The sequence below is a fragment of the Equus asinus genome, chromosome 11, assembly GCF_041296235.1.
Source record: "Equus asinus isolate D_3611 breed Donkey chromosome 11, EquAss-T2T_v2, whole genome shotgun sequence".
NCBI classification, from domain to species: Eukaryota; Metazoa; Chordata; class Mammalia; order Perissodactyla; family Equidae; genus Equus; species Equus asinus.
This window is the reverse complement of record NC_091800.1, coordinates 69,010,399-69,031,503: the sequence shown is the minus strand read 5'-3', so window position 1 is coordinate 69,031,503 and position 21,105 is coordinate 69,010,399. Positions and strand designations below refer to the sequence as shown.

Here is a 21,105-nt window from a genome sequence, read left to right as displayed (position 1 = left end):
TCACCTTGGACTTGGTTTTTGGTTTTTTTTTTTTTTATTTTGAACACCTGTTAACCTGCCTCACATTATGACTAGGTTCTTTCACTTGCATGAGCCCATTTAATCCTCAGAATCACCTTCTAAAGAAGGTATATTAGAGGCTCAGAAAGTTTTCACTGGGCCTGCTAAGGGTGTCGCTAAAAGACAGTTTCTGGAGTCTGTATTTCCTAAGCCTGAGACAGGAGAATTGAGGCCCAGATTGTAATGGCGTGACCTGGACAAGCACGGAAGCTTCCAGTTGCTCCAGCTTCTCACTTGGGCACACCCTGTGCTTCCCAGCCGAGCCCAGGCTCCACGCCTGGTGGGAGGACTGTGGAGGCAGCTTCTCCCTGCACTGGGAGCTCAGCCCCTAGCCCCTGGCCATTCACCGTCCACTTGGGGCTTGGTGTGAAGGACCTTGGGAGGAAGTCACCTCCGACAGGCATTGGCCCCACATTTCACCTGCAGCGTAGCTTCCTGAAGCATCAATTACAAGAGAAGTTCAGGACCTAGCTACATGCATTTCTCAGGAGTTGCCTACACCAAAATAGGCTGTGTGTGTGTGTGTGTTTTCAAATTTTTTGAATTAAATCATTTGGAAGACTAGATATTTCTTAGAAAGCAGTTCTCATCTTCAGATTCTGAAGCCTTTAGGATATACTGTTTTCTTGAATTCTAAGGGAGAAAATAAAATCAATGATAAGAAACGATTAAATGCTTAAGTTAACGATGAATTAAATAATGATATTTCTGTCTTCCTGTCTACATTCCTCTTGTCTTCTTGGATGTGTGGGAATAAGTCTGTGTTTGTCATACCTGGTGCATCTCTGAAAATAATGACTTATTACCCCAGGTAGTAAACTCACAACTTGAAAATGGCAGGATTCCAAATTTTCCCAAAATGTAAGGTGCCGTGAACCATCCTGGGGAAAAAAAATACAGAGAGGTTACAATTACATTTATTTTAAAAAGTACCAAATAGTAAAATTAATTCTGATACCTAAAGCAAAATTAGTGTGACAATTAGGATAAATGTATGTATTTTGCAGTTGTTTGTTTACTTACTTAGCAGTTGGGATCTAAAAGGAAGGAATATTCTAAAATCCAGCAACCCTTCCTGATACTGTTGCAAGATTCTTTTCCCTCCTTCTTTCAAAAATCAGGGCCAAGTTTCAACTCTCTGCCCGCTGCCATTTGGTGGTATTTTTGTTTTTCTTTAGGTTTCGTCCTTCTTTCTTTTTCTTTACCACTGACGTTGGCTTATTCACATGAATGAGTAATATATTAAATACATATGCATTTAAAATACTGTTTTGATTTGTTTGTGAATTGTTTCTCTTAAAGGGCCTATCTGGGGAAATGAGTAATTTCTCATATCCTGTTCTTGCAGGAAGAATTTTAAATCGTTTCTCCAAAGACATTGGGCATATGGATGACTTGCTGCCCCTGACATTTCTAGATTTCATCCAGGTAATGTAACAGTAATGTCAAGTTCTCAAATGGAAAACCAACATTCTTATTTTTTCGAGGCCCTTTCCTGGGGGCCAAGGGTGGGCCTTTCCGCCTGGCCGTGTGTCCTGTTATCTTAGTAAAAGGCTGTGTTTGTAAAAGAAAGGTGCGGTTGTGATTTGCAGGCTAAGTTAACATGAGTAATACCTCGTGTGTAGGAGTGGCGACACAGTCATGTCAAGGTTGGTTTGAAGCAGCTACATGCTTGGTAAGTGCTTCTCCATCTGCCTTCCAGGTATCTGGCATGGATTTCACTTGACTCGGAGCACATTTCATAATATAGAAACAATCACTCTCACGGAAAGATAGCCTAGATTAACTAAATTATGCATTGTATTACCGCAAAGGACAAATATTTACTGCACCGGTTTTTTTGGATAAAACCAGGTGTGGTTACTTACAAAGAAAAGATTAGTAATAATAAGGTGAAAATAATACTTTGTTAACAAGGACAATAGAGAGCAGTTACTGCAGATACAAAGCCGTGAAAGGCAAGTACGTTTAAGCCAATAATTTGAGTACAGGATCAAAGTCATCTCAGAAAATGCCTTTTTTGTTTGTCTAGGCGGCTTTTCTTTTCACACGTTGATTGCTCCAAGTATTAAGGTGTCTTTTTTTCTTTAAGAAAACCAACAATCCCACAGAAATACCTTCTATAAAGCATTTGTTTTGTCTGTGAACTTGGGGTTCTAAAGAATAATGTTGGGCCAGCTCATCTGTCATCTCCTCATTCAATATTGCTGCTCACGTGGGATGTTTTTTCTGTTGTTTAATTCTGTCTACTTTTCAGTGATTCAGGCTGGGGGACTTCTTCATTTCCAAGTGTTTATTTTGGAAACGAAACGCATTTATCAAAGGCCGCACATGCTCTGAAATCACAGCTGGTGCTGCTAACTCTTCGTGACCCTCTTTCACTTTCCCCAAGCGCCAGTTTACAGTAGTCTAATCAGGAACTCATTTTAAGGCCAGGAAGTTAGAAACGCTACAGTTGGGGTGTGCAATTGTGGCTTGGTCCCGATGGCCCACCCCCCTCTTTTTTTTTTTTCAGTGTTCAAATGCTCTTCAAGTCAAAACTTAGGATTTCCTCTGCAGCCACTGTTAGAAGATGAGCCAGAATTACTTATTGGAAAATTAGCTGTATCAGAAAAATCAGTAATAGGCCTGAAGTCATTACAGGCATTCCTGTTAGTCACACAGACGTGCAGCAATGAATATCTGACTGCATGCAGTGTAGCCCATGGGCAAAGGCATCCTCTGTCTACCAACATGAAGTAAGCTGAGACTCAGAGGCACAGTACTTTTACTGCAGACAAAGTTGTCTGATTTGTTTTTTCCTCTGCTGCAAACTTATTTTATAAACGTGTCCTCCTGGGTTTACCTGTTTAATTTATCCCCCAGAAGCAATCTTTCACCAAAAACAGTTTTGACGTGATTGTTAATTACTTTGAGAAGATTTTACGAAAGGTTCTGTTTCTTTGCAACTGAAAGCTGGGCCAAATTGGGTTTCCAAAGCTGGCCGGCCTGTGCTTAGCACGGAGTTAGCCCTCATAATTAGAATCCTCCACACATTTTTGCATGACGTGTGGAGGGACAGGGGTAGATGTTACCTGACTTCGGTATAAGACATTCTCAGCAGCGTGAGGAGAGAAAATTCTAGTCTTGCTGTACTTCTCTTTACCCCAAGAGACAAGGGTCTTTTTATTATCCGCTCACTTAGTCCTGGTGAAGCTTATCATTGTTGAATACCAGTGGTCCCAATTAGCTGAGTTCTTGAATCTAATAGGAAAAGTAAATCTCGATGTTATTGTCTCCATGATAGGAGTTTTGTATAAAGGATAACTCAGTTATCAATTATGATAAAGATCGATTGTCACTTGTTTTGTTTGCAGGTGTCTTTAATAAGACTTCCCATAATCCCTTCAGGAAGAAATATTTTTCTCCTTTTAAAAACAGTATTAGCAAAACAGAAAAGCTCTGATCCCGGCCATTGTTGTTGATTCTTTGAGGGACATTTCCCAACATCCATTGTTTAAATGGTTGTCAGGAGGAATCAAGTGAAACTTGGTAAACAATGCGGTGACCAGTCCTTCTGACTGTGTGCAGAAGCCTTTCTCCGGAGGATTTGCATTCGATGAGTGGGCTTTTGACGGAGGTATCACTGGGATCATTTTGAAGTATTTGGGCCTGTTGCTATATTAGCAAGCAGAGACTTTTATTAAAGCCACAAAAATGAATTTAACCTGCTCTCAAATAAAGGCCAACAAAAATCAAAATGTAAATTGATTTTTTTTTTTTAAGTTGGCTAGGGCTCTGTAAGGATAAACAACCCGGTGGTGTTCTGGGACTCTTAATGGAATCATGTAAACTTAAAATAAACACTATGATGGTAAGCACATAGAATGAAAACTAATTTTCCAAATCAAGTACATTATATTCAATTCATTTTCCCCAATCAACCAAATGTTTAAAACCTGTTAGTTATAACAGCAATCTTCTGGAAATTAATTAGAAGCCTATTAGCTCTGCTAGCTGAGCCGAATGAAGAGAGTTGCTCCTTACATTTCTAAATAGGCTCCTGAATTAAAGGAAAGCAAGGTCAAAATGACAATGAGCTTCACTCACCTCATGACTTTGCTTAAGTAGTTGATCTAGTTTTTGGGGTTTTATCTGTGGGGGTGGGGGGGGGCGGGAGGGGGTTGTTAGCTTTTTAAAGGAAATTTTATCTCCTTTGATTCAACCCTCTAATAAGTTTTTAAAAATTAAGTGCTACTCAGATAAAACATACAGGTATTATGAATATTGTCTGTATAAACAATAGCACACTCTCCGTTGCTTGGGAATCTGGAAAAAGAAATGACTTTCAGGCCCCTGGTCTAGCTCGTGAACTATTGGCAAGAGTTTTGTTAGCTCCTTTCGGAATTGAGATAGTAGAAAATTTCCTGTCTGCCTTTGTTTTCAAGTCATTAGCAAAACCTGCTGCTGAATCAAGAGGCCCTCCGTTTTGTCTCTCATCAGATTCTTTGGGTCAGAATCCTCATGACTTAGCAGCTCCTCCTATGCTCAGAGAAGCTCACAGAATGTGAAGCCGGCTAAACCTAACAGCTGAGTTTAATTGAAAGAGTTACGTTTTAAAAGGACTGGGAATTTCCTTGGCGAGAGAAGACCCTTGGTGTTATCTCGCAGGAGATGTGGTCCTTGCTGATCTACATATCATCTAGTTTTCTTGAGCCAGAGAGAACTTGGCAGATTTGTATAAGGAATAGAACATAAACCAAAACTCAAAGCTGAGATCTCTTTATGAATAGGGGAGTTAAGCTTTCCACTTGTCAGAATATTCAAAGGAAGACTGTCATGTTTAGTGTTTTTTTCTTACTAAAGATATGCATATGATCATGCTTTTCTGGAGAATTAAAATCGAATAGATAAAGAAATAATGTAATTACATTTATCCATGTGAACTTTTTAATCCAGAGCATGCGTGTTTGATTACTCTTTTTGTGAGACAATAATAGTTTTGTTGGTTTCATAAAAGTTCAGAAATGTGGACCATTGGGTTAGAACTTAATTGTGTTTCCAATTGAGTCTGATGCTGAGGAGTTGAGAGAGACCTGAGGACAGACCCTCCATTTGTGCCATAATGGCGAGAGCTGGTATACTCTGTAGAAGCAAGTCAGAAATCAGCGACAGATTTTATTACTCCACTGACTAAGTGACTGAGGTAAGAAAATTCTGTTTAAAATGTGAGCAAATTTCCTGGCCAGATAGAGGTTATTTACCTAACTTTGTCCCTTGGACTTTTGAACAAAAGATTTGTATTTGTGTGACCATTTGTGGGTTTTTTGTTTTGTTTTGTTTGAATAGTTAGCTGTTCGTATCTATGCTAATAGGAAACAGTGACACAGCTAATTTTGAAAATGTCATTTACTGTTGTGCTACCAGAGTGAGAAATCTACAGGAACAGGGGGGCTAATGTGTGGGGTTTTGGAACCTGAATTGACACAGGTGTGGAACAGTAATGAATAAAGATCAATTTTTTTTTTTTTTAAAGATTTTATTTTTTCCTTTTTCTCCCCAAAGCCCCCCAGTACATAGCTGTATATTCTTTGTTGTGGGTCCTTCTAGTTGTGGCATGTGGGACGCTGCCTCAGCACGGCTTGATGAGCAGTGTCATGTCCGCGCCCAGGACTCGAACCAACGAAACACTGGGCCGCCTTCAGCGGAGCGCGCGAACTCAACCGCTCGGCCACGGGGCCAGCCCCAAGGTCAATTTTTGATTGCCAAGGCATTTTGGAAGGGTAGGCCAGAAATGAGGGAAGTTTTTGAATATACCATAGGAAAGAAATAATTTATCCAATGTAAAATAACAATGGTCTGCAGGTTCCCCCGGGGTTGCCCTGGGCTTATCAGATAAGTTAGCCAATGGCTGCACCTGGCTTATCAAAGTGTTGTTGAAACATGTTTGCTTTTTCAAAAAGCGTAGCAGCTTTGTGTAGTAACAATATTTTAAAAATCAAGTCATCTGTCAAGCTAGAACGTAGTTCTTCACACATTAAAACTAAATATCTTTATGAAAATAGGGATTGAAATACAAATAGTCTAAAGATCATCTAGATCTCAGACATGAGAAATCATTAAGGGGGGAATTCTTTTAATAGGACTTCGGCCTTCAAAACATAATGTATTTGGGTAAACAAACAAAAATATAGAGGCAGAAATTAAAATTAACATTTTTAGGTGTTTGACTTCCTAATACCATAGCACAAATATCAGCAGAATAAACCTACTCTTTTCATTTTCTTAAAATAATTAAAGATACCATACATATGGAATATTTGTGATGTTTAATAGTATTTTAAATGTAAAATTTTTATTAATGATTAAAATAATTTTAATGATTTAATTTTAATAATACTGATATTTGTAATATTAGATTGGCAGATATGTTGTTTTATGAATATATTTGCAAGTAGACATAATGGAGAATCTCGGAGTTTCTCCCAGAAGGAAAAGATTGTTTCTGTTATGTATGTGTATATGTACACTGTTAGATATCTGTCATGTGGATTTGTAATTTTTTTGATATTTCTCATTCCTTAAATGTCTCCCTTTTTGTTTTTTTCCACCAGTCTTTTACTGAACTCCTACTGTGTGCTGGGGATGTAGGGATGAAAAAATGAAATGGAGCCTTTATTTTTCATTTATCCAACAAGCATTTATTGAGTGTGTCTTGAGTGCTAGACACCATGTTGGGCTTGGGGATGTGGAGTTGAATGAAATTTAATTCCCCTTTTCCATGAGACACACACTCCTGGGGGAGACAGATAGGAGGTCAACGATTACAATGCTGTGTGATCAGAGTTATAGTAGGAGGGACACTGTATAGGAGAATGGGTAAAGCTTTAGCTTGAGACAAATCTGGTTTCCAGCCCCAGCTCTGCCACTTTTAGTTCAGCTATCTTGAAGTTTCGGCTCCTCCAGGTGGAGTCCTGTAGGTAGTTGGAAGTATGTGTCTGGCGTTTGGGAGTCCTGGGGTGAGTGTAGAGCCTGTGTATTCTTTGCTGAGCAGGTAGTAGTAGATTCTGTGAAGATGGATAAAATTGCCCAGAGATAGTGAAACATTTTTAGGGGCCAAGATCAGAACCTTATGGAAGCCTCGATATTTAAAGAGAGAGCGAAGAGAGAACCCAAGCAGGAGACACAGAATGAACAGCAAGGAAGAGAGGATGAAAACTGGTGTTGAGTTAAACCAAAGGAGGACAGGCATGTTAACTGCAAAGGAGAGGGTAAGCGGAGGGTTGGCAGTTGGATTTAGCTGTTAGGATGTATCTAGTGACCAGCCGGAGCAGGTTTAGGATAGAAGGAGGTCAGTTTGCAAAGGCTGAAAAGCCAAGAGGAATGGAGGAAGTTGAGGTGAAGGAGCATAGGCCCATTTGAAATGTAGGCTCTGGGGAGGTGTCCTGGGTTGTTTGGGTTTTTTAGTTTGTGTGTCATGTGTGGTGGTGGTGGGTGGTATATGCCTTCTGCCTCCTTCCCGCCGATAAACAAGGATTAGCGTTAAGGTCCACCCTCATGGATCTCCACCAGCCCCCCAGTGGTGGGAAGTGTCCAGAAATTCATCCTTTGCTGAGTTTGGAATCCTGACATCGCTGAGTGCCACAGAGGAAGTCTTGGAAGACAAACTGGTTGTGGGGACTAGAGGCAATTAGGGAGCATGGTCCAGGAGGTGGGCAGAACTTCTAGGAAGTGACCTTTGATCCGAGATGAGAGGAAGAGGCCACTGTGGATGGTGAGGCGGGAAGTGCTGCCGGAAGCCAAGTTTCCACTTGGGATCCACTCTTTTCTCTCTGTCATCAGCTGGGAGTAGGGTCAGAAAGGGGAAGGAGCTTGAAGACAGTTGTTCAGCTTTTGTTTTAAAGGATATAGTTAGTGCCAAGTGTGTTCAAATTCATTCTTGATAATTTTGTTCATCCTTAGTATATTTCATAAACCTTAAAAAATACTTATTTTAATTTTTGTTACTTCTAAAGTGTTTATTCTGTATACTTTCCCTCAGCTGATTCCTTCTTATTGCCTTAAATGAGATCTCAGATAATTTATTGAACATTTTCTAATTGTAAGAAAGGCCCGTCTTTTATTATTTGTTTCTTCTGTCTCTGCCTTATGAATACCATGGTCCGTGGTTAGCCTGCCCATGATCCTCTGAGAGCAGCAGATACCTTTGTTCTGGGCTTTCAAGTGTCAGTATATTAGCTTATTTTGGAACTTAAGTATATTTTCTTCTCTGAACCAGAGACTCTCATGTCACAGAACGTGAGACTCTTGAAGGGATCATCGGATTCTGGCTTCCTCCGTGAGTGGCTGTGGAGCCGTCCCCAACACTAAAGCAGGGACTCACAATCTTTTCTCACACTGCTACACTATCTTAGAATATATATCTAAATAGATTTGTTTTGCTTTGCTTGCCAGTGATTTATGTTACAGAGGAGCCCAGGCTTAGAGAGTAAAATTCAAATTTCCTAGCCCTTAAATCTAATCTCTACAATTCCTGGAAAATAACTTTACATGCCCACTAGACTGACTGCTGATGCACTCCGGTGTGTGTATGTGTATTTGCACATCTTTAACCCATTCTCACATGTACCCTCTTAATTCTTCATGCTTTAAGGATCAGCAGAAGCCTTTCTTCCCCATCAGTGAAGCTTTCCTTGACTGCTCTGTTCTGCAGTAAAACAATCTCCATGCCCTACAAAAAACCAGGGATCCTGTGACAATGGGCCAAATGCTGTGCTGAGTGTGTTTCATTTAAACCTCACAACCAGCCAGTCAATATTTATTGAGTGCTTCTGTGTGCCAGGCACCTTGCTGGGACTTGGTGTGTGAGCAGGGAACCAGGTATCGACTTCCAAGAATTTACATTCCGGTGCAGGAGACAGATAGTGACCAGGTAAATTTATAAGGTAATTCCAGTCGACTGTGAGTGCATTAAAGGAAGAAAGTGTTTGCGGGTGACTTCGGGGCCTGCTTGAAACATGGTGGTCAAGGAAGTGGTGGCATTTGAGTTTGAAAAATAAGAAGGGAACAGCCATGCAAAAGGATTTGGGGGCAGGTGAGCGGGGGAACGTCTGAGGAGGAAGAGCTGCAGAAGCTCAAGATGGGAACAAAGTGGCATGTCCTCGGAAGAGAGAACGCTGAGCAGTGAACAGAGTGGAGAGAAAAGGAAGAAGAGGCTTGAGATGGAGGCAGGGCTGGACCACAAAGGCTGCCCAGGTTAAGGGGTCAGGGCTCTAGGTGCAGTGGGAACCCACTGGAACATTTTAAACGAAAGAGGAACATTGTGCTCACGTTTTAGATCGGAAATAAAAGTATATTTTATGCTTCTCATAGGTTTTAAAAAAATTTCTTAAAATGTTTTAAATCTTCACTATGTGCATAATCCCTTGTAGGCAGGGCTCCAGGGCTGTATTCTGTGTTATGCCCTCACCCACTGCACAGCTTCATAAACCCAGGGAGATCAGTACTTAGCATTTCAGTCATTGAGCTCATGCAAACCGTATTGAGTCAGTCCACAGACGGGAAAGTGGTTCTGTGCAGGCAGGGTGGGCATCTCGTCCTTCTAACAACCCACCCTTTAAGGCAGTGGCTCTCAACAGCAGGTTGCACCTAGCTGGGTTAATATGAAAAAATAAGGGTGATGTAGGGTGTTTTTCACAAAGCTGAATTTACTCAGTTTTTCTGTTTGGATGTCTTGATTTTTTAAATACAGTGGAGCGGCTCTTACCCAGGAGTTCTGAAGTCAGCACATAAAGTGAAGTCTTTTGTAGTCCAAATTACCCATAAATAACAGTAATCCTACCTAACACTTAGTGACTGCTTCCTTGGTGCCAAGCCTCGTTTTAAATCCTTTATTTGTGTAATCTCTCATTTCATTTTCCTGGTAACCCCATGTGGTACACACAGTTGCTGTGCTGTTTTCACAGATGCAGGAAATGAGGCCCAGAGAAGTTACATAGTTTGTCCAGGATCACACAGCTAGTAAGTGATCGGTTGGAGATTTTTATTTTTACATTTTTGAGTTATTCTCATGATGCCCGTGAAGGAGAAGCAAACTGCCCCTTGCCGTGTTTTGAGACCCCCAGAGTATCGTTATTGGTGGAGGTCCCAGGCGGAATCTCTAATAATCATCAGATTATTTGTCCAACTGGTGCCTGCACCTCCTCCCTAGCAGAAGTCATAGAAGTGCTCATATGATATGACCCCAGGGCATTTGAGATACCAACCTTTGTAAAATTGTGGTAGTAGCCTTTTTTCCCCCTGTCTTTAGAATTAAAGGTGGAAAACCTACTTTTCTTCTCCAAAAATGCTTTTGGAAATTTTTGCTGGTTGTCCAATCTAAGAACTACTATTTTCAAGAACTTTCTTCCTTGGCTTTGTGATAAGCCTGGTCTCAAATCCAAGTACCAGAGAAACTGTGACTGTTTTTTAGGCATGAGCATAGTTGCACATTTTTGATGCCCTTTTGTTTGGGTTATGACATATATAACTCTGTAGTAATGCTGTGTAAACAAGAAAGAAGAATTGGCTGTGACGAAAGCAAATGCATATTTCTTGAGATTTTGTTTGAAAATAGAAGCTTAACTTTACATTAAAACTTTATGAGCAGTGGATGATTCTACACTGTTCTAAAATTGGTAATTGGAAATGCGTTCCTTATAGAAAATGACTTGTGTACTAAAGTCAAATTGTTAAATTTAAATACTAAAAATAATGTATTAACTGCATATCATATATCATTTTATTTTAAAAAAAAGCCACTTTATGGTTTAATTAAACTCAGTGTCCAAGTAGCAGTTTGAATTTTGAATACTCTGAAAAACTATCAAGAAAGCATCTAAACTCCCAATCCCAAGATTTTATATTGTAGATGGTAGCATTCTTTTCTGTGAAGATAGGAGTTCTGATATGTTTGCTTTCGGGCAACAGAGCTTGTCAATGCTTTATTATATGTATATTATATGTATATGTGTTTATTATATGTATATGTGTGTGGACGTGTGTAGCATAAATACACAGGCAAGGAGCAATTACACTGTGGATATGTAACCCTTTCAAATCAAGTAGCTTGATGCCCATCTTAAACTGTAAAGCTAGGAAGATAATGTCTGTGGCTAGAACATGGGGTTTATGTAGGGCTCTAGGCAAATCAGGGTCTCCATTTTAAACAGCCTTTGAAACTTGTCTCAGGAATTCATATTTGAACGTACAGACAATTGGCCCCATCCAAGGTCTTTGAGCATGTAAGTGACCGCTCACCATGTAAGTTTAAGGGAAAACAAGAATGTGTGTGTGTTTCTCTCTTCTTTGAAGATGTTATCATTCCCGGTTGGGGGACCTTACTGAAAATCAGCAAGGCTGATATCCTGGTTTGTGTCACATACACACAGTAGTTGCCCCTTAATTGTGCCCATAGTTGCTTCCTGAAAATGATCTTGATGTTTTCAGATTTCTCTCTATATGTGGTCTCCTGAAAAAGTCTTTGTGGCAGAGGACTTCCTCCTCCTCCTTGTTGGCTCTAGCCAGCGTCTGCACCAGTGTCTCAGGATTGGGTAGCAGGCCCCCTTGTTCTGTGATGGGATTCAGCTAGGCTTCACTGGGCTTTTCACTATGCTTTCCCAATTCATTTCAGTGTATGGCAATGCTGGGGCCCCCAGGTTTATTGGAAACCTGACAGTGATTCATGATCTGATTCATTCTATGAGGCTTTCTGTTTTTAGGAGAATTATGGATGAAGCTAGTGAAACCAGTGGTGTTGCTAATATCATAGCTTAATACACGTTTGAGTGAACCTGAAAGTTAAGACGTTAACTACAAACTTGTCCTTGAACCTCTAGAGGTAAATGTTAGCCTTTGCTTGTTTCTTAATTCCCTTGCTAATAAGTGCTCTAGATGGGATGGCGGAGTCAGCAACCTCTCTGATTGTTTAATCATTGCTTCATTTTCACCTGCTTCTGCATTACATGGTCCTCTCCATTCCCACTGTAAACGTGCTTCTGGTGGCTGCCTCTGGTGTGCCCACACTTTCTGCTCCAGAACTCAGCCTTGTTATCTTTCCTTAGTGTCAGTTGTGATTCTCCCTAAACCTGTTCATGCTACCTGCCCTTGTTGTAATTCCATGACAGTACTCATCACCTGAACTGAAAAAATAGGAACGCCAAGTGGAAGAGTTGTTTGCTTGCCAAGTGGAATGCTTTGAAAAGACTTAATAAAGTCTTCACTTAAAAAACAAAAAAGGGCAAAAAAGCTAATTAAGTATGGATGAGATAACAAATGAGTGGGGTAGGGGAAGGAATTGGAGAAATATAGGAGAATTCTGTGCTCAGAGCTTCCCAAGTGTCTTAGAAGTCGTAGATGATGCATTACAGCTATGATTTATACCAAGAAGACCATGACAAACTCCAACATCAGACCTTGTATATGCTTTTAAATTAAAGCAAAACTTTAGGATTTTGTATTAGTTATTATTAGTTCAGATCGCAGCAGCTAGGAGGGCTTCTTCTGTAACCTTGCCTGCGGAAGTTGAGGACAGCTTCCCAGTGATTCCTGAACCTCGGTGTGGGAGGAGGGGACACAGATGGCAGGAAGCCCAGGAGAGCGCAGAAGGTTTTCAGGGACGCCATGGTGTAGAGCAGCTGGATCATGAAGTCTGAGATCAGGCATCCGAGGAGATACAGATGCATAGGCACAGAGGGAGAACATCACAGGAAGACTTACGTCTCAAGCACAGGAGTGTGAATTTGGAGTGTTGAGTGGAGGGCTATGACAAGAAATAAAAGACCACCAGAAGGATGGAGTTTTGCCGACATAGGGAAGACAGGAAGAGACACTGGTTTGGCCAAGTTTCCACTTGGTACATCCGGGTAGTGATGCCAAGTGTAGCTAATGAAAACTTTTGATTCTGGATAGTAGGTCCACACTGCAGGATAGTCCATCCCTTCAGGCAGTGTCATTCATAAAGCCGTATCCCAACACAGGGGCAATCATGTGTTCGAACACCATCATGGATGTTTTTTACACCAGCTCTTATAGCTGCCAGTTATGTTGCCTGTCCAGTCAAATGGTAGCTGCTGGCACATTGGAGCTGTTCGTAATTCCCAAGGAAGAAGGAAGGCGGCATTAAAAAACTAATTTATGTAGTCTATTTAGTGCATTTCTACCTGAGAATGTGAGCACCCTGAAAATGGTTTTTGCAGATGCTCTTGGTTCCCTAGGAAAAGCTTCATATTTTAATGGTGTGAGGGTTGAGTTTGCTCCAGTAAATATGATTATGTGTTAATGGATATCATTTATAATGTAAATAGCTTTAAAGTATCACGGAGTGCTAGAGAGGGAGGGCCTTGCAGTCTCCCTTTCTAAGTTTGAATCCTAGGCTCTACCTCTTACTGTCTCTGTCCCCCAAGAGCCCCATATTCCTTATCTAGAAAATAGAGAAAATATTAACGACTTCATAAGAGTTATTAGGATAAAATGAAGTCATTTTAATGAAATTCTTAACATAACCTCTAAGTACATGTTAAGTACTAAATAGTGGGTAGTTATTTTTAAAACAGTATATATATTTTTAAGGAGGAGAAATGGTGTGATGGTGGCATTATGTTGCATTAAAGTAATTGTCACACACAGTTTTCAGGCCTATAAATATCACCATGTGAGTTAGCATCACGGAGATTCGGTGTTATCCTGGAAGATTTTAACGGGTATTTTCCCATGTAGACTCACAATCAGAATCAGTTGTTTTCAAAATAGACCATTGAGCACTAAATATTTCATGTTCATGTGACTTCTGTACAATTTCTGAAACCTTTGACGTCCCAGATAACGTTCAGTCAGGAGTCTCAATTATGTGGAATTCTTGCCATTAAAATCATCACCTCCAGGATGTCTTCCTACTGGCAAAACAAGTGAAAGTGAAGGTAAGATGCGGAAGTTGGATTTAAGCATTTTAATATTTTTTTTAGCATTTGAGATTGCTTGAGCATGCAAACTTGCACACAGCTGCCCTCAGCAAAATGCTGTAATTTATTGAGGAAAACTGAATTGCAAAACCTTTCTTCCCCACACACCCCTCATCAGGGGGAAAAAAAATCAACAGCTTGACTGAGCTTAAATAACTGACTTTTCATATCCTTTCATGGAACACAAAGAACTAATCCTGAGCCTACTTGAGCCACCAATGCAGGCCGTGGTGGAGACCACCATGGAACGTGTCATTCCCTCCTCACCACACACAAAACACATTGACTGCAGCTTTATCAAGTGAAAATGCCTGAGAAAAAGAAAATGTGAAGGAGGTGTCCTCAGTCATTTTTTTTCCAGAGAGGGAGCGCAAAAGAAAGAGCTGCTGCATCTGGGTATTGAGAACAAAACAATCCTAAGACTTGCGTATAATAGGGCGGGTCACTTGCTTTTATAGAAGCAAAAGAGTGGAACTGCCTTTACTTGTCTCAGTACCACTGACCCTTGCATTTCATTGTGTAGAGATGTCAGGGAAAGTGTGTAGAAAGCATTCCAGCCTCTTTCACTGAACAATGACTTTGTCATTTTGAGATTTCTATGGTGTGTTGACCCCTTCCCCCACGCCCTCCCTCAAATCCCCATTGGACAAAAGAGACTGCCTTGCCCTCATTGGAAGGATCTCTGTTTTACTGACTCTTTAAAAGTAAACTCCTCCATTTTAACCGAGACACAGTGTTTTCATGCTTTTGAAATCAACAAAAGCGTTTTAGTCAGAGCATTTGCAAGGATGGAATATTCCGTGAAAATGCCAGTTGTAGAGATGATTCATGTAAACTGCCAAGTTAAAGTGGGTTTCCTTGTTAGTGGAAGGGAGACTTGACAATATAGGTTACTAGAAATATTTACCAACACTTGACCTTCAGGTTTCTGCTATCGGGTGATGGGGTTCACACATGCCCACTCTTAGGATTCCTTTACCTTTCTTTTTTTGATGAGAGGTGAGATGGTTGGTTTTTTCCAGTGTGATAGTTAGCACACTTAGAAAGCACCATCAACATCAGCATGTGACAGTTAATCACCAGGGACCCTCCCAGGCTGGCAACCCGTGTTCCAATTTGTCTGTCCCAGCATGTGTGCTCCAATGATAATGTTTTTACTTTAACAAGAAGCTAATTAAGACCTAAAGGAAAAAAAAAAAAAAGAAATTTTTATCAAGCCTAGTGGTATTGTGCAGAGCATAGAACTTTACGTTATGGGACTATTGAATGATGTTCATTGCAGAGCAATAGTGGCCGCTTATGGGGCTTTCTCTCCTTGCCATCTTACATCTTTAGGAATGACACAATGGACAGTTGTTACTAGAGAGAGGAAAATGTCTAAATATTTACTTACATTGAGGAGCTTTAGAGTCTCCCTATGCTGTTCTTGATGACATTCAATTTTACCTACCTCATGAGTTTTCTTGATAAGATGATGAAGAAAGTGATGGGCTGGAGAACTTGCTTCAGTTTTAGTAAAATCTTACACTTGCTATTTTATGTATGGTTGTGTCTCTTAAATCTGATGGAAAACATGATTAATTATAATTATACTGTCATGTGATATCTTCTGCTCATGAGTTTCATGACTCACTTGTTTCTTGCAGCCTTTTCTCTGGGTTCATTGATTTAATATTCTCTGATTGTCATCTGCATTGAGTCTCGAAACAGTTAGTCAGCTCTAGCCTCAAAGCTAAGGGCCAGCACCCTATGGGAGATATGTCAAATGTGGCTCAGGCGCCGCTTTTTGTCTGTGACACACAGGCTGGTTACCATCAGCCCTCATGTGTGACTCCACACTTCCCTACCCCCAGTGCACCCAAAGAAGTCACCATGTAACACTGTGGCTGTATTTTACACATTGCCAACACCTGGCTGAGCATGACCTAAGGAATGGGAGTAAAATTCTGGTGTCATAATCTTTTTTTTTAGCCTATTTATATTTTTATTGAGGTATCGTTTACATACAATATAGTCAGTTTTTTCTTTTAGTTTGATGAGTTTTGGTAATTGTGTACATCCCTGTGACTACCACCTAAAACAACATATAGAACATTCCTGTCACCTCAAGGGCTCTTGCCACTTTGCAGTCAAATTCCACACCCCCCACACTTCTCCCAGATATCTGTCAACATAGATCAGTTTTCCTGTTCCTGGGCTATGTATGTGTAAATGGAATCGATACAGTACATGTTTTTCTGTGGCTGCCTTCTTTTGCTTGACATGTTTTCAAGATCCATCTGTGTTGCATGTTTCATTTTTTTTTCTGAGTGATATTCCGTTATATGAAGATAGCACAATTTGTTTATCTGTTCTCCAGTTGATGGGCATTTCGATTGTTGACAGTTTTTAGCAGTGAAATCTCTTGTATTTGTATGTACATAGGTTTTCATTTCTCTTGGATCAAATATGTAGAAGTGGAATTGCTGGGTCATAAGATATGTGTATGTTAACTTAAAAAATTATCGTAAAATTTTTCAAAATAGTTGCCACCATTTTACACACCCACCAGGAATATATGGGAGTTCCAAACATTGCTAATCATCAGGGAAATGCAAATCAAAACCACAGTGAGATACCGCCTCACACCTGACAAAATGCCTGTTATCAAAAAGACAAGGAATAACAAGTGTTGGCGATGATGTGGAAAAAAGGAAACCCTCATGCACTGTTGGTGGCATTGTAAATTGGTGCTGCCACTATGGAAAACAGTATGGAGGTTCTTCAAAAATTAAAAATAGAACTACCATGTGAGCCAGCAATTCCACTTCTAGGTGTATATCTGAAGAAAACGAAAACACTAGTTCGAAAAGATATATGCACCTCTATGTACACTGTAGCATTATTTACAATGGCCGAGATGTGGAAGCAACCTAAGTGTCCATCGATAGATGCATGGATAAAGAAGATGTGGTATGTGTATAGAATGGAATGTTACTCAGCCATAAAAAAGAATGAAATCTTGCCATTTGTGAGAATTTGGATGGACCTAGAGGATACTATGCTAAGTGAAATAAGTCAGATAGAGAAAGACGAATGCCACATGATTTCCCTTATGTGTAGAACCTAAAAAACAAAGCAAACAAAATAGGAACAGTCCTATAGATACAGAGAACAAACTGGTGGTTGCCAGAGGAGGGGGATGGGGGAATGGGTGAATCAGGCAAAGGGGATAAGAGATACAAACTTCCAGTCATAAAATAAACAAGTCACCAGGATATTGTGTACAGTATAAGGAATATAGTCAATAATATTGTAATAACTTTGTGTGGTGACAGACGGTAACTAGACATAGCATGGTGATCAGTTCAAAATGTACAAAAATATCGAATCACTATGTTGTAAACCTGAAACTAATATTATATGTTAATTATACTTCAATAAAAAAATGGGAGTTTCAGTTGCTCCACATCTTTGCAACATTTAGTGTTGTCAGTCTTTTTGATTTTAGCCTTTCTCGTGGGTATGATTGATCTCAGTCTGGTTTTAATTTGCATTTCTGTGGTGATTAATAACATTGAGCTCTTTTTCACGCATACTTATTGGCCATTCAGATATCTTCTTTTGTGAAATAATGCTTCAGATCGCTTGCTGGTTTTTAAAACTTTAAAAAATTGCTTCTATTGTTTATGTATATATTTTTTAATTCTAGTTTTTAATACTAGTCCTTTGTGAATATTTCCTTACACTTTGTGGCTTGCCTTTTTATATTCTTTTTTTTTTTTTTTAAAGATTTTATTTTTCCTTTTTCTCCCCAAAGCGCCCCAGTACATAGTTGTATATTCTTCGTTGTGGGTCCTTCTAGTTGTGGCATGTGGGACGCTGCCTCAGCGTGGTTTGATGAGCAGTGCCATGTCCGCGCCCAGGATTCGAACCAACGAAACACTGGGCCGCCTGCAGCGGAGCGCGCGAACTTAACCACTCGGCCACGGGGCCAGCCCCTTGCCTTTTTATATTCTTAATGGAGAGCAAATTTTAATTTTGTTGAAGTCTAATGTTTACCTTTTTTTTTTTTTTTGGTAGTTCATGTTTTTTGTGTCCTAAGAAATCTTTGCATATCCTTAAGAGGTGTGAAGATACTTCCCTGTTGTTCTGTCTTTTTAAAAATTGATACATCTTGCATTAATTTTTGTGTAAGGAATAAGGAGTTAGTGGTTGAGGTTTATTTTTTTTTTTCCAATTATTCTACCTATGTTTGTTAAAAAGACTTTTATGCATTGAACTCACTTGGCGCCTTGGTTAAAAATCATTTGACTGTATGTGAGCAAGTCAGTATCCGTATACTTCAGTATTTTGTTCCACCAATGAGTTTATCCTTTTACCAATACTTCAGTCTTGGTTATTGTACATTTTAGTGAGACTTGAAATCCAGTAGCTTAAGTCCTCTAACTTTGTACTTTTTTGTCCAGATTGTTTTGATCACACTAGATCCTTTACTCTTCTGCATAAATTTTAGAAGCCTTTTAATTTGTTTTTTAAATAAAAACCTGCTGGAATTTGAATTAATAGTTCCTTTTAGCTGTAGATCAATTTGAGTCTGTGAATTTTAACAATATTGTGTCTTTCAATTATGAACACGGTTTATCTCTATGCTTATTTAGGTGTTCTTTAATTTTGGAAGTGTTTTTTAGTTTTTAGTATAGACACCTTACACTCTTGGTTAACTGTATTCCTGAATATTTCATGTTTTTAAATTCCTCTTATGGGATTTTTTCTTTTTTAAAGATTTTATTTTTCCTTTTTCTCCCAAAGCTCCCCAGTGCATAGTTGTGTATTTTTAGTTGTGGGTCCTTCTAGTTGTGGCATGTGGGATGTCACCTCAGCATGGCTTGATGAGCGGTGCCATGTCCACACCCAGGATTTGAACTGGCGAAACCCTGGGCCGCCGAAGCAGAGCGCATGAACTTAACCACTCGGCCATGGGGCCGGCCCCCCATTTTTTTTTTTTTTTAAGATTATGGGATTGTTTTTAATATCATTTCCCAATTTTTTGTTGCTAATATATAGAAATACAATTGATTTATGTATATTGGTGTTGTGCCTTCAAGCTTATGAATTCACTTTGCATTTCCTGGAATTAGTGATTTTTAAAAAAAATCTGTAGAATTTTCTACATGCACTATCATATCAGCTGTGAATAATGACAGTTTTACTTCTTCATTTCCAGTATTTATGACTTTGTTTTTCCTTTTCTTGACTTAATGCTGTGGCTAGAGCTTTCTGTATAATGTGAATAGAAGTGATGAGGTAAGACGTTCTTGTACTCTTAGGGCAAAATCTTTCAATATTTTTCCATTAAGAATGATGTTAACTGCAGATTTTTGGGTAGATATCTATTATTAGATTGAAAAAGTTTCCTTAAATTCCTAATTTGCTGAGAGTTTTTACTTTTTCAAACGAAGAACAGATGTTGAGTTTCGACAAATATTTTCTCTAAATCTCTTCAGATAATAACATGATTATTCACCTTTACTCTTTTAAATGTGGTGAATTATACTGATTTGCAGGTTAAATTAACCTTACCTTCCTGGAATAAACTCCATGATGTAGCATCTTTTTTTATGTACTGCTCTATTCAGTTTGCTGATATTTTGTCAAGAATTTTTCTGTCTGGGGAAATGCAAATCAAAACTACACTAAGATATCACCTTACACCCATTAGAATGACAAAAATATCTAAAACTAATAGTAACAAATGTTGGAGAGGTTGTGGATAAAAAGGAACCCTCATACACTGCTGGTGGGAATGCAAACTGGTGCAGCCACTATGGAAAACAGTATGGAGATTCCTCAAAAAATTAAAAATAGAACTACCATATGATCCAGGTATCCCACTACTGGGTATTTATCCAAATAGCTTGAAGTCAGCAATCCCAAAAGTCCTATGCACCCCAATGTTCATTGCAGCATTATTTACAATAGCCAAGACATGGAAGCAACCTAAGTGCCCATCAACAGACGAATGGATAAAGAAGATGTGGTATATATATATATATACAATGGAATACTACTCAGCTGCAAAACAGAACAAAATCATTCCATTTGCAATAACATGGATGGACCTTGAGGGAATTATGTTAAGTGAAATAAGCCAGCTAGATAAGGATAATCTGTGTATGACTCCACTCATATGAGGAATTTAAAAATATGGACTAAGAACAGTTTAGTGGATACCAGGGGAAAGGTGGGGTGGGGGGTGGGCACAAAGGGTGAAGTGGTGCACCTACAACATGACTGACAAACATTAATGTACAATTGAAATTTCACAAGATTGTAACCTATCATTAACTCAATAAAAAAAAAAGAATTTTTCTGTCTTGTTCATGAGAGATATTGGTCTGTAATTTGCTTTTCTTGAAATATTTTGTCAGCTTTTAGTATCAGAGTTATGCTGGCCTCATAAAAAGAAATGGGAAGTGTTTCCTCTTTGTGATGGGCAGTTTCATGTGTCAGCTTGGCTAGGCTACAGTCCTGTTATTCAATCAAAAAATAATCTAAGGGTTGCTGTGTAGATATTTTGTAGATGTGGTTAAAGTTCATAATCAGTTGACTTTAAGTAAGGAAGATTATCCTAGATGATCTGGGTGGGCCTGATTCAGTCAATTGAAAGGCCTTAAGAGCCAAGACTTCCCTGAAGAAAAAAATTATGCCCATGGATAACAGCATCAGCTCCTGCCCAAGGGTTCTGGCCCGCCCTGAGTTCCAGCCTGCCCTGTGGATTTCACACTTGTCTAGCCAAGTTCAGTTGTGAGGTATTATCCTTTTTATATTGTTAGATTGAGTGTATTGGTGTGTTTCTTAGTGTTCCTAAGATAGTTTGGTTTCTAATTTTTCTTTTAATATCTTTGGTTTTTATATCATGATAATGCTGGACTCAGATTCTCTGGAAGAATTTGATAAAACTCTTTTGTACAATCTACCTGCCAAGCCATCTGGACCTAAAGTCTTTTCTGTGGGATATTTTAAAATTATGGATTGAAATTCTTAAATCGATATGGAATTATTCAGATTTTCTATTTCTTCTTATGTC

At 39.3% G+C, this 21,105-nt stretch overlaps 1 protein-coding gene across 1 annotated transcript in view; it reads left to right on the top strand.

Moving 5' to 3' along the window:
* The window catches only part of ABCC4 (ATP binding cassette subfamily C member 4 (PEL blood group)), a 242,789-nt gene that overhangs the window by 160,052 nt on the left and 61,632 nt on the right, over window positions 1-21,105 (top strand). Inside the window, exon 20 of the mRNA XM_014864856.3 lies at window positions 1,409-1,488. Within this exon, the coding sequence (XP_014720342.2) occupies window positions 1,409-1,488 (80 nt within the window). The remainder of the gene's footprint in view (window positions 1-1,408; window positions 1,489-21,105) is intronic.